At 37.8% G+C, this 14594-nt stretch overlaps 1 protein-coding gene across 2 annotated transcripts in view; it reads left to right on the forward strand.

Moving 5' to 3' along the window:
• Positions 1 to 14332, forward strand: part of PPP1CB (protein phosphatase 1 catalytic subunit beta) — a 60723-nt gene extending 46391 nt beyond the window's left edge. For both annotated transcript variants that reach the window (XM_073338619.1, XM_073338617.1), the window contains 4 exons: positions 1151 to 1222; positions 6961 to 7112; positions 11800 to 11934; positions 12575 to 14332. In XM_073338619.1, the coding sequence (XP_073194720.1) occupies positions 1151 to 1222; positions 6961 to 7112; positions 11800 to 11934; positions 12575 to 12679 (464 nt within the window). In that variant the 3' untranslated portion in view covers positions 12680 to 14332. The remainder of the gene's footprint in view (positions 1 to 1150; positions 1223 to 6960; positions 7113 to 11799; positions 11935 to 12574) is intronic.
• Positions 14333 to 14594: the final 262 nt, after the last annotated feature.

Raw genomic sequence — 14594 nt, forward strand, 5'->3', positions numbered from 1 at the left:
AGAATTTATAATCCCTATTCCATGATGAGATGCATTATAGCTCAAAGATATCTTAATTAAAACCATCTTTAGATAAGTTTTTTCCTCAAACATTTTATCAAAAAAATCAGATTTAAATTTAAAAAAAAAATACAACTAAAAAAAATCATTGATTTTTATCCACTCTGCTTGTAAGTTACGCTGACCTAAGCGCTGGTATGGACAGTTATTGCCTCTCTCAGAAGTGGTTTTATTATGGGAGAGCTCTCGCCTGTTGGCGTAGAGCATCTTCACCAGACACACTACAGCAATGCTGCTGTAGTGCTTCTAGTGGAGACTAGCCTTCATATTCTGCACAAGTGGTGTGCTGCAGCTTTGCATCCTGACTATAGCATGGAGTATGCTGTTTAAGTTAGTTTTCTCAATGAACTTTGCTTCACAAGTTACTTGTGCCTTATGCAGATGAAATAAAGTTCACCTGCCTAAGTTTACCTGTTTGTGTAATGGGTATGAGACTGACTTATTTTGCAGTTCAAAGTTCCTTGAATGAGAAGGTGGCATACAAATAAATAAGTACTACAGCATAACCTCAGAGTTACAAACATCTGAGTTACAAACTGACCAGTCAACCACACACCTCATTTGAACCACAAGTACGCAATCAGGCAGCAGAGACAGAAAAAAAAAATACTGCGTAGTACAGTACTGTGTTAAATGTAAACTATTAAAATAAAGAGTTTAAAAAAAATTAGACACGGTAAGGAAATGTTTCTGTACTTATTTCATTTAAATTAAGATGGCTGAAAAGCAGCATTTTTCTTCTGCATAAAGTTTCAAACCTCTGTCAATGTTCAGTTATAAACTTTTAGAACAACAACTAACTGTTTGTTCAGACTTACAAACATTTCAGAGTTACGAACAACCTCCGTTCCTGGGGTGTTTGTAACTCTGAGGTTCTACTGTAGTCCGCCCATTAAGTGCTGTTACAGTCCTAATGCACAAACCAGTTGTCTTTTAAGTGGTGTCTAGAAACCTCCTGATTTTTTCACTTTATCTTACAGTGAAAATGATGCATGCTCTATCACCTTGAGCCTCCAGTTACGCATTTCCTGGTACCCTTTTAAAAGTAAAAATACAGGAAGCTTAGTTTATCTATTTTATATATTTACAGGACTGTCACCAGATCTCCAGTCAATGGAGCAGATTCGGAGAATTATGAGACCCACAGATGTTCCTGACACAGGTAAGCCATACACAATTTATTGTATCTTTATATGTATCTTGCTGTGATGCCAAAGCAAACTTACCAGTGGCATTAGAATATCAGAACCAATTTCTATTTATGCAGTTCAGAGTCCTGAAACAGTCTAATTGTGCTTTAATTGTAATCTTCAGTACCCTATTCCTGTTCCTACCTAAGATCCCAAGGCTTTCCTGGTGCATACTGTGAATTGTGCTTTTTGTTAACTGAGTACTTGTTTTGACAGAGCACCTGGGTGTTTGTTTTGCACCCTTTGGCTGCTGCTTGGCAGAATTACGAAGTTTGTATTCCTTGTTTAAGAGACTGGACTGTAGTGAATTATCCCAAATAAATAAAACAAGGCTTTCTAGAAAATCAATAGAATATGAAAGTGAAATGAGAAACTAAACTGAAAATACAGGTTCTCTCTCCCTAACCTTGGTTAAATAGGGCCCAAACATTTACAATTATTCAAAATCTATTGAAAATAACCCACATTTCTAGAGTTCTCTTGGTTTCTCAGGCCTCTGCTTCTCATCATAGCATCAGAGTTTAAATTAATCTCAGGTTAGTAGTTATCTCCATGCTGTGCAGGCTTGTCAGTTTTTTATAACCTCTACTGCTACTTTTCTGCTGCCAGATGTTGAGCTTGTTTGTATTAATGTTGTAGCCCTAAAGTTCACTTTTCCACTATCCTATTAATATTGCATAAATACATTTTATGGGGGGAGCAAATTGATCTGTCCTTTTTACCACTACAATAGCCACTTCTGTATCATTTTTATTGAAAACTACCCCCTTCCCCAGAACTGTAGGAGATGGAATTAGTATTTTGTTCCCTAGTATCAAAGAAGATCCTTAGCCCTGCATAGGTGGTGTCTAGTAATGTATGATCTTGCTTTGAGTAGTTGGTTTGAAGTCAATTTGCGTGTTAAGGGAGGTCTTATGAGAGGGTTATCTTTTTCTATCAGTACACCATCTCCTTTAAGTCCAAGATTTTATTATAAAGCTCCTTTTTCACAGCTGACTTCAAATGTCAGTCTGTATTAATTTTATTGTGTCGATTTAGGAGTGGGTAGTGTCCTGTCCATCACCATAAGCAAAATATATTAGGGTGCAAGTTAATACCTATGTAATTTGCATCCAGATGCAGCATGAGGCAAGTAGTGAACTTTCACAACACAAGTGTAAATTACAACACTAATTCATACCTAAAATGTCTCCTTACATTGTATTCTTTAACTGGATTTTTAAAAAAACATGAAAAGAAGAAATTTAAACTTCAGTACTTGGCTTCCATCAGAAAGAGTCTTAAAAAAGGAGGGGTTTTTAACCAACGTGTCTGGTGTCATTGCTAGAGCCAATCCATCTTAAGACTGCCTGCAGAATTATTTGATTCTAGTTCACAAGGACACTTTCTTCTGAAAATCTTGTACCTGCTCTTGTTGCAAACGACCCCCAAAACTACTGTAAGTGGAAGATTAAAGAAACACTTTTTTCTTTTCAGTTTACTTGGTGCATTTGACAGCACTTGTTCAGTTTCACTGTTCTGTTGCTGGGGCTGCCCTTGCCAAGCTATAAGACAGTGTTGACCAGCAACAGTAAAATCAAAGCTGAAACTGAGGAGGTTGAAGAAAAAATATGTGAGTAGAGAGCGAGAAAAAGGAGGGTTGGTCTTCTAAGCATCAACAGGGAAAATCTACTTAAATTCCCCCCTTGCCTCCAAAAAAAAAAAAAAATTATTTCAGATATCTCTGAAAAGTGTGGTAGATTCCTAATAACTTCTTTAAATCATGACCGGCTGTTTCTCCAATCTAGTTCAGTCACAAATTATTGGGCTTGATGCAGAAATCATTGGGAAAGATTCTGTAGTCTGTTGGTAGGAGGTTAGACTAGATTATTATAGTCCCTTCTAGCATTAAATTTTCTTCACAAAAGCCTATGAAATTGAATTTTAACATAAAGTTGCACACCTTTAAGTTGGCAATATTGTGGGGCTCTGGCTGTTAAGTCTTTTTTCCCTGCGGCCTACCTCTATACTCCTGTCTTCAGTAATTTTAAATAGTATTTTCACCTTCATACACTTGATGTGATAAAACTGAAGTGGCTGGTGTAGTCTGACTATGAATTGAGTGTTTGGTAATCAGAATGGTCATCGGAAAATTACCACTGTGCTTTCCTATTCCAATGTCTTCAGAATTGCGTGTATTAATTTTATTGAGTATACTAAGATTCAGTCTATATGCTGTTTTCGTGGTGTTGGGAGATCATGTTAGCATACCATTAAACATACAGTGCGGTAGTACGATTTAGTCTTAATTGTATAGATGAAACCAAAATATGTTGTGGAGTTTTGTTATAGCACTGTAAATATCATGGGCCATATTCATCTAACATATTCATGACACTTGTGTGGAGTCATAAAGGAAAGGTCATATGATCCCCTTCATCAGGGGACAAGTGCAGCCCAAAAAGTGAGAGCTCCAGAGTACTTTCTGTCAGCATGTTCCTATAGAAATCTTTCTGTCAGCATGTTCCTATAGAGAGAACCATCAGGGAGGGCAGTGATGCCACCTTCTGCCCCCTCTCAAGGTACGTCCAAACCTAGAATTGAGGGTCTCAATCTCTTGCAGGTTCTTTAATATTTTAAAATAGAGTACTAACCAAAAAGCAAGCTTTCCTGGTAGATACAAATTGCTGAATGCAGGCAGTACATTTTAGTATTTCAGGTGGACTAGATGTTTCCATGCAGTCTCTAGCTGTACCTTGTGTTTTGGATGACCTGTCAAAATAGACAAGTAAACTTTAATGTCTGTACTTTATTTGGTGGGGATGGGACAAGTTAGGACAGAGCACAGTGACTGTGAAAAGAAATTGAAGACACCTTCATGGAAGATTATTAAACACTTACCAGAAACTCTTTCAGACTCCTCCTTTTTCTGGTTCGTTTGTACTGTAAAACAGTTTTGTTGTGTTCATACATCTGTTATCTATCTAAGGGTACATCTACACTGGAATAAAAGACCCATGGCATGGCTGCTTTGGCCTGGGTCAGCTGACTTGGGCTCGGGCTGCAGGACTAAAAATTGTTTTGTAGATGTTCGGGCTTGGTCTGGAACCTGGCTCTGGAACCCTCCCCCCTCAGAGTCCCAGAGCTTGGGCTCCAGCCTGAGTCTGAAAATCTATACAGCAATTTTACAGCCCTGTGATCCCAAGTCAGGCCAGCCACAGATGTTTAATTTCTGTGTAGATGTACCCTAAAAGCTCTAGTTAAAATGACAAATGTTAGACTTTCAGATTTGTCTATTTAGTTACATTTCAAGCAGGCAAGAATTGTTAAAACAAAGCCACTGTTTAGAAGTACAGATGAAAAGCGAATGGCTTACACACAGTGTGTGTCTACACAGGAGCCGGAAGGTATAAATTACAGCTTGGAGACATCTGATTGATGCTAGTGCTCTAAAAAAATAGAAGTGTGTCTGTGGTAGCATGAGTGATGGGAGAGGCTAATCACCCTGCATATAGTCCTATCTGAGACCTGTATGGCTCCTCAAATAGGAATTGACATTTTCCAGCTCTAGTGTAGACAACCTCAGATTTCAAAATGGTAAATGGGTTCTATGAAAAGTAGTACACCACAAAACTAGTGTTGCGGGGGGGGAGAAACAAATTGACTGAATCAGTATACCAAAATTTTGCCTCATAACATTTTATGGCAAAGTTGCATACCTGAAAAGGGTTTTGTCTGGGAAGAAATGAAGTAACTTTATTTTGGCAGAGTGAATAACTATTATGGGCACCAAACTGGAGTGCTGAATGCAGAACAAAAGGAAGAAGTGTGAACTGTTTTCTTTATAAATACAATGTTTTTTGGTATTTGATTAGTAGATTTATGAAGTAACATCCACACAAATAAGCTCATATGGCAAATTTTCAGCTTTAAAGTGTACAGTAGCATCACTTGCTTCAATCTAGATAAGACACTGAGCAGTAACTGATCATTTTAATACTGTCAATAGCTAGATTTATTTTACTTAATAGTGTGTTTTTCTATAACAGAAGACTAGCGCATTTTCATATTTGTAATTGAGTACCTACCTAGAATACCTGATTCACTTAATCCTACTATGTAGTTTTACTGTAACTACACTTGAAGCCTGACTATAAATGGAGGAGGTTTAAGAAGTTAAACATGTAAATTGAAATTATACATCTAGAGTCAAATGTCATGGCTGTTGTGGAACTCTCTGAAAAACTAATTGGGGCCTGGATGTAACCCATTTGACTGCAGCAATTTGTAACTAGGAGTACTAAAGTGGTGGTCTTGACTAGATACTATACAGTGTAATTAGATACATTTCTTGGTTTTTAGAGGTTTTGAGTCAATGATTCACAAAGATGAAATCCTTTTGACACTTCATATCAAAGAACGTACTTGCCAGCATGACTGCTGTACTACAATATTGTGGAGAGCCATCTGAGACTCTAGTTCAGAGACTGAACATTGATCTGTGGACCCCAATCAGAGTTGGTTGCTGCTCTGCAATTATGGATGTATAGCAGTACTCAAGAACTGCTCAGATAATCACAGTAAATGTGCTGATCTTACTATGTAGTTCATCTAAATGTTTTTCAATCATGTTCCACCCAAAAACCTCCATAAGCTTCTTACTAATCATATTCTATGATACTACAGCTTACCAGATCCCACAGGCCTTTAGCTGCAAAAGGTCACGGCCTGGCCCCAGTTCTACAATCTTGCTAGTTTGGGTGATAGCATTTGTGGATCTGTTGAGGCAAGGTTGGTTGGCTGATTTATTTATTTAAATAAATAAACTCAAATCAGCCATTTAAATCACCAAGCAGAAACCCGTGATGCAGTCTCATTGATATAACCATTAAAACGTGTTTGTTTACAACTAAATAGAGCCTTTATTCTAGATTTGGTTACATTTTTTTGATGTGTAGGAGGGTACACTATAAATACATACATTTATTTAAGCGATTATAGCATAGTCTTTTCAGATTCTTAATTGTACATTTTTAGTATGTTAGAAAATGTTATATTTCTTTACTGTATATAGTTTTTGCTCATGATTTGTGTCAAGCTGCTGTTTAATTAAACACAATAGCATATGTTAGCGTCTCTTATCAAAACATGTTTCATATCTACAACTAAATGATTTATTAAACAGATTAACTGTAGTCAGTGAATCAAGCTGATTATTTCAGCTCAAACTGGATAAATTTTTAAATATGCCTAAGTGAAACTGACTGGAATTTAAGTTCCCACTTGCCTATATCTCTCTTGAAAAAGAGTTTCCTAAGTTACTTAGGCTGACCTCCTTGTGCTGTAGTAATTAAGCTTGACCTCAAAAGTAAATTTTTTACCCTGAATTTCTTTATATAAAAAAGCAGCCTTTAACTCAAAGTTTTCGATAGGGGCTCATAGATGCAGCAAACTTTTTTAATGTAAATGTGGATAGAGATCAGAATAAGTTTAGGCCTTAACATATTTTGTGTTAAATTCAGATTTCACTTTAAACAGGTTTATTTTTAGAAAGAGACTTACTACAATCCTTTTTTCCCTCTCCCTCAAAATATTTTTTTATCCACCCTGTTTTGAGGAGAGCTTTTCATCATATTTGCATAAGTAATCACTGACTATTGATCCCCACAATTATAGGGTTTTTTTTAAAAGGGAATATTAGGACACTTTCTAAGATTACTGTCTTTCAAAGGCTTGCTATGTGACTTGCTGTGGTCGGATCCAGACAAAGATGTGCAAGGATGGGGCGAAAATGATCGTGGGGTCTCGTTCACTTTTGGTGCTGATGTGGTCAGTAAATTTCTCAACCGTCATGATCTGGATTTGATCTGTCGAGCTCATCAGGTACAAACTCTACTATCTTTGCTAATTTAAATCTCCACTTCTAGTCTTACTTTGAGGTATTAGGGATTGAAAGAATTATCTTCATTTATATTTAGAATATCACTTGCAGGTACCTTAATCTGCAGAATCCATTTCCCAATCTAGCATTTACAGTTTGACCGGATGTAGTTGTCTTGGTACTTCTAGAAGCATCAAATACAGGGGTGTTCCTCAAAAAACAATATCTAATTCCTGTCACCAATATTTTGTAAATACTTATTTCAGTTTCAACAACCATGAAGTCATGCCTACTCCGCACCCCCACATTATGTAATTGCTGTGACACTCTTGTTCAGTGGAGCATGTGAATATTTTACAAGAACAGTTTAGGTGCCTAGGCTTCAAGAATGGTGTAGACTAGTGGCTTAAAAACAGGACATGGAATCAGAGGCACTGAGCAATACAGCTTAAGCCAAAATTTAAGTGACACTGATTTGGGTGGTCTATGTTTTTGGGTCTCCAACTTAACACCTACATTTTCAGAGATACTGAGCCCCTTTAAATTGTGGAAATATAAACAAATGTAATGTGTTGAAATCCGCATTCCAGAGTTGCTAACTTTATTCTGGTTCCAGTACATAGATAAATTTTCCCATGGAAGAATCTATTTGTGCGATTTGTTAAAGATTCTGAAACTGCCTAATGTAATGCTTAAGTATGCAGATGACTTTAATGTTATATTCCTTTTGAATAGAAACATTTCATTAAGCTTCGTAGACTAAGAATTAACCTCTTGAGAGTGGTTCCCATCTTGGAGTTTAGGTTTCACTACTTGTACTGGTTTTTTTAATCAACTTTTTCTACTTCTGGAAAATAAAAGGATGCAAGTTTTTACTGTATGTCTTGCACTAACAACATTTTGCACAGGCACTTTGATTGGACACTCATGGATGTGTCCCCACTGATGCAAGTCACAGATCTTTTCTCCTGCAGCAATAATTGTGACGGACAGTAGGTGTTTTAAGATCTGTACCTTCAGATGGCACTGCTGCCAATGTATCAGTTATTCAGGCAGTCTCTTAAAAAACCTGCAGTGTAGTTATAGCTTTGTTGATCCTAGGATGTTAGACGCAAGATGGATAAGGTAATATCTTTTATTAGACTAACTTCTGTTGGTAAGAGAGAGAAGCTTTTGAGCCACACAGAGCTCTTTAGGTCTGGGAAAGATACTCCCAGCATAATAGCAAGATGCAAGGTGGAACAGATAGTTTAGTATAAGTAGCTGGCACATGCTGGAAGGGACCATTCAAAGTAAAGTAGTCAGTTAACACATGCAGTCATAGGACAAAAAGGTGTATTAAACTGTTGTAATGATCCATAAATCCAGTGACTATGTTCAGCCCATGATTTTTAGTGTCTAGCAGAGTAATGAATTTAAGCTCCCAGGCTTGTCGTCTGAAAATGTTGAGTAGTTTTCCAGTTAGTGATCAAACCATCAGACAAAGAGGTGCCTTTGTAGTCCTCAACCATGATTGTGTTAATGAGGCTCACTGACAACTTTCTGATACCACTTATTATAAAGAACTCGAAGATCCCACTCCACAGTTTACCCAGAAACATAAGCATATCCTCAAATCCTTCCCCAAACAATTCCAAGAGAAACTACAAATTCACCCCCCATGAACCCATCCCAGGGACCTTCTACATGCTTCCCAAGATACACAAACAAGGGAACCCAGGCAGAGCCATCAGTAAACATCCCATGGCTAGATATGAAGAAATACTGGGACCCATAAAAACTATCCTCAAAACATTCCCCACACAAAGGGCCACCTTCCTCCAGGACGCTGCAATATTAAAAGCCTCCCTCAGAACACCATCCGCACCACGATGGATATCACTTCTCGGTACACAGAATCTCTCACAATGATGGTATGGCTTCCTGCCTCAAATATTTACAAGACAATGGATGACCCTCAGATGCCCACCCCAAACACGTCACCAAACTCATCCATTTCATCCTCACCCATAACGATTTTATGTTCAACAAACTTTGTCCAAACCATGGGAACAGCCAGGGGTCCTAGGATGGCTTCCCAATATGCCAACCTCTTTATGGGCCACCTTGAAGCAGAATTTTTGGACAAATGCACCACAAAACAAATGATACCTGAGATACATCAATGAGATTTCCATCCTCTGGACAGACCGCTTAAACTCCCTCATAATTTCACCACAACTTCAACAACCACCACCCGTCCATTAAACTCTATCTGGAACACTCCCACAGTAGCATCCACTTCAGCCCTACAGATCACTACAGCTACCTTCATAGATCCAGTAACCACCGCAAACATACCAAGAAATCTGTTAAATACAGCGAGACATTCAGATACCACAGTATATGCTCCAAGGGAAAAGTCTAGGATATACACCTTAACACATTTAAAACCGCCTTCACCAAAGACGGACACTCCACCAGAGAAGTAGATTGCATCATGGAACAGGCAACCCAAGTACCCTAAGAATAACCGCAAGTACTACTTCGATACAGAAATGAAACCCCCTTCTGACCACACTCCCCTAGTTATCACCTAGCTCGCCACGCCCATAGAGGGTCTCATCAGACTACAACCCATACTTGAAGGGGACCCCATCCTGAAAGAAATCTTTCAGGAACCCCCACTTCTCTTCAAACCATCCCCCAAGCTCTTCATCAAAAGCAAGCTCCACACAGACCAGGAAACACTAACTCAAAGCTGCACCAGACCCTGCCAGAAGAGATGCAAAATCTTGCAGATATATCTCCACTGCTGCAATGATCAACACCCCCTCGCCCCCAACACCTCTTTCATGATCCATGGATCCTACACATGCCTATCGCAACATATGGTATATCTCATCCAGTGCACTAAATGCCCCAATAACTCTGTGGGTGAAACCAGACTATCTCTGGGCTCTCGAATAAACTGTCATAGGAAAAATAAGACAAATAATATCATATCACCTGTGGGTGAACACTTATCACAAAGGAGTCACTCTATATCTGACCTATCAGTCCTCATCCTCAAAGGAAACCTACACAACATTTTTGAAATTCAAGTGTAGTAGCTTGAATTTATTATTCTTCTATACACTAAAAACCCATGGACTGAACAGACCCTGGATTTATGGCTGCTTATAACAATCTGTAACCCACTAACCCCCTTTTTTTGTCTTATGACTGCAGAGGTGTTAATGGGTCACTCTACCTTGAATGGCTCTTTTGGAGTATGTGACTCTACCTTGAATGGCTCTTTTGGAGTATGTGCCAACTACTTATGCTAAACTATCTGTTCCACCTTACATTTTGCTGTGATGCTGGGAGTACCTTTCCCAGATGTGAAGAAGAGCTCTGTGGTGTTCAAAAGCCCCCCCCCCCCCCCCACAACAGAACTTGGTCCAATAAAAGATATTACCTCACCTACCATATCTCCTTAACAACATCCTTCTAGGCATTATTGTTGCAAAATAACTTCAGTTTTATGTCTGGACTATTTTTATAGATTTTAGACAAACAATGATGTTAAGAGAGTACTTGTGGCACCTTAGAGACTAACAAATTTATTTGAGCATAAACTTTCATGAGCTACAGCTCACTTCATCGGATGCATTCAGTGGAAAATACAGTGGGGAGATTTTATATACACAGAGAACATGAAACAATGGGTGTTACCATACACACTGTAACAATAGTAATGGTAATACCCATTGTTTCATGTTCTCTGTGTATATAAAATCTCCCCACTGTATTTTCCACTTAATGCATCCGATGAAGTGAGCTATAGCTCACGAAAGCTTATGCTCAAATTTGTTAGTCTGTAAGGTGCCACAAGCACTCCTTTTCTTTTTGTGGATACAGACTAACATGGCTGCTACTCTGAAACCTGTCATTATGAAAGGTGTTAATGTAACCGTTACCCAGACAATGAGGATTAGCTGCCCATGGAAGCTCTTTTATTTTAGGCGTATATTACTTTGTCTTCCATTGCCCCATGGTATGTATGTGGTGGTGGTGGGATGCAGCATGGAGATCTGCCTTACCTGGGAACTGGTCATTCTTGCACTATAGTTTGAGCTGAATTACTGCTTTCTCTTTAGTAAAGAGAATCATCGATATCTCTGGCAGATGCTAATTCTTCTAAGTACAGTAGAATCATTTTCATGAAACCTCTCTTTAGAAAATGGGAATTGTAACATGTTACAGGAGTTTGTATGAATGGCACCGGAGTATAGTAAGAGAATATGAGATGCAGTAGTAATGTGGTGCCTTTTAAAAATATTAAACGTTTGAATTATAAAACTACTTTTGTACTCAGCATAAGGTTTCCAAATATTTATCAATTGAAAGCATCGTCACCAAACTTCAAGTTTGAAAATCTTAATCAAATGTATCCGCATGTTAGCAATAGTTGTTTTTAAGCTATTTCATTTCAGATATTAAATTTTTTTCTGATTTGGCACCACAGCCCAGTGTTCCGTGTAGTCACCTCTCAATCATTAAACGTTGTTCCTTTCACTGCCTACTTTTCACCACCATAAGATAAGCAATTGGTGCCTGCCTAAGAACTCGAGCTTAGGTGGTAGTATGAATCTAATTCCTACAGGGTTTATCATCTCAGTAGATCGCTGTATTGACTTAAAATTTTTCCCCCCCTCCCGTTGACAGGTGGTTGAAGATGGATATGAATTCTTTGCGAAACGACAGTTGGTCACCCTATTTTCAGCTCCAAATTACTGTGGAGAGTTTGATAATGCTGGAGGCATGATGAGTGTTGATGAAACTTTGATGTGTTCCTTTCAGGTATACTATGCTGCTAGATTAAAGTTTAGTCAGTGTTCTTTTTTTAGTAGATAGGTTTATAGAAACTATAAATTGGCACTGAACATGCACCACTAAGGGAAAATAAGCTCCAGAAGATAGTACTACACAGCAGGCTGGCATCAAACCAACTTTGCCACAGGGAGCTCTTTAAGAGGCCTGGAATTCCTGTAAATAAACTTGCCATATTCCATAGCTGCCATATGCTAGATTCTTGTCTGCATTCTCAGTGCACATTTAGAACTGGATTTAATCTTCCTTCTGAGTCCAATTCTGGGCAGCAGAACAAATCCTTATTCAGAGATGATGGGATCCTGTACTGTGACTCCTCTCCTCAACTAGTGTTTTCTTTGTGCTTCAGACGAGTCACATACTAGCAGATTCTGTTTTTTACCCAGCTAGAATGGACACAAAAGCAGTTGGAAATTAAGTCAGTCTAAAGAGTAATATGTGGAGACATGAGTGGGATAAGGAAATAATCAGGGTGGTGAGGTTTATATTTTTTGCTCATCAAAAGTAACCAAACTACAGTCAAATTTGAATTGTCACATTGATTCATAATATATGAAACGTATCTCAATTGTCATGGACTTACTAAAAATGTTTCCTTGTTTTTTCAAAGATATTGAAACCATCTGAAAAGAAAGCCAAGTACCAGTATGGTGGATTGAATTCTGGACGTCCAGTCACTCCACCTCGTACAGCTAATCCACCGAAGAAGAGGTGAAGAAAGGAACAATGTCAAAACACCATCAGATCTATCAAGGACAAAACTCCATATTACAGTATATAATAAGTGTGCACTGTAAAACCATCCAGCCATTTGACACCCTTTATGATGTCACACGTTTAACTTAAAGAGACGGGTAAAGGATCTTTACTAATTTTTTCTAGTAGAAAGATGTGCAACACTGTATTGTAACAAGTATAGCTCCAAGTTCTAATATCCAACGTAGAGTAAAATCCAGATTTCAAAAATATCTATTGAATTACATATTCACTTATCACGGTTTTTAAAGTTGACCAACATCCCAGTTAAAACTTGATGTAATAGTTAGACCAGATGAGAGCATGATGTTCTGTTTGTGTAATGTGGTCTTATAGTTGCTTGATTGCTTTTACTTTGGTTATTTTGTAGCTAGAATGATGCAAGTATGGTATCTAGTCATGTTCCCTGGCTTTTTTTTTATTTTTAACGAAATACGGAAGGGGCTTTTTAGGACAGCCACTGATTTTTTTTTCTTTTTTCCCCATTCTTTCTAATCTTGCTATTTAAATGTGTGCCCCATTGTAACAAAAAGGTGATAGGATGGTTGTGAATAAAAAAGGCAAACTGTCTAAACTAGTGACCCAATAAAGCGCCCTGACTGCCCACCCTGACGGTCAGCATTGTTTGAGGGACCGAAAACTGTCTTGGTTTTTAACTTAAATTGCCACAGAATGGATTTGCGCACTACACTGTTTTAAATTATTGACATTACACTGTGCAGTGGCACTTCACTTAGAACTAAAACGGTATTGCCTATTAGTTGGTAACGTGATTATGTGGTACCTTGGCTTTAGGTCTTATTAGCACAAAACACCTTTGGCATGCTTAGCTTCCCAGTAACATACTATTTGCATCAAAATGCATCTTGCGTAGCTCCACAAAACATGAAGATCCTTATTTGATAAGCCTTGGAAAGCTGAAGTTTTTTTTCGTAAGAGGGTGTATTTAAATGGGTGTTAACCTACTGTTCACTGATCAACTGACTAGTGATGGTCGAACTGTCTAATATTGCCATGTGAATGTTCTACATGATTGTAAGGCTTATGTCACTAAAGAGTATATCCTGGATTTTCATGATCAAAGTTCATATATTGTATAGACTTTTGCTTTGTAGTGTACTATAGTAGCAATAATTTCTGTACATGATCAAGAGTTATGCAGTATTTCTTTTCCTGTTCTCTCCTTTCTTAAAAAGGTTCATATTGACAAATGGCAAGGTGTAGGGGAAGTTATAAAGTTGTTAGTAGGGTAAAAATTGTAAGACACAGATTTGATGTTAGGATGTAACACTATTGCATATGATTATAAAAGTTTTTATTGAACATGGCAAATTTGCCAAGATTCTTTGGGGGGAAAGCTTCAGATTTATACCATTCTAAATGTGCAACAGTAGATGTAAAACTCTTGACTTTAATATTGTCTTTGAAAATGTTAAATTGAGGATTCTGGCAACTTACATTCTATGAACCGGCACAGTATATAATGCAAAATGATTTCTGACACAGTGGGAAAAGTTCTTTAAAATGGATTTAAGTCTTTTTTCTAATTCCATTTTGTTTTAAATGCATATTTTAAATGTAGTTTTTCATTTAGTAAAAGTTGTCTAATTGATTTTAGAAGTCTGTCTGGTTATTATAAAACTTTTCAGTTGCTACTTAGCAATTTATTTTGTTAATACTTATCTTTCGGTCCTTGGGGCAGACTGGATCAGCTGCTATTTGGACAGTGGCTTAGTCTTTTCTGAGGCGAGCGCTGATTACTTGGTTCATAATGTTACGGTATTGTAACATCAGGACAGCCATACTATGCTTTTCTGAGTTGATCAGTGATGACTGTATCAGTTCACGTTTGGAAAGGCTGAATTTCTGTCCAG

The sequence above is a fragment of the Lepidochelys kempii genome, chromosome 3, assembly GCF_965140265.1.
Source record: "Lepidochelys kempii isolate rLepKem1 chromosome 3, rLepKem1.hap2, whole genome shotgun sequence".
Classification (NCBI taxonomy): domain Eukaryota; kingdom Metazoa; phylum Chordata; order Testudines; family Cheloniidae; genus Lepidochelys; species Lepidochelys kempii.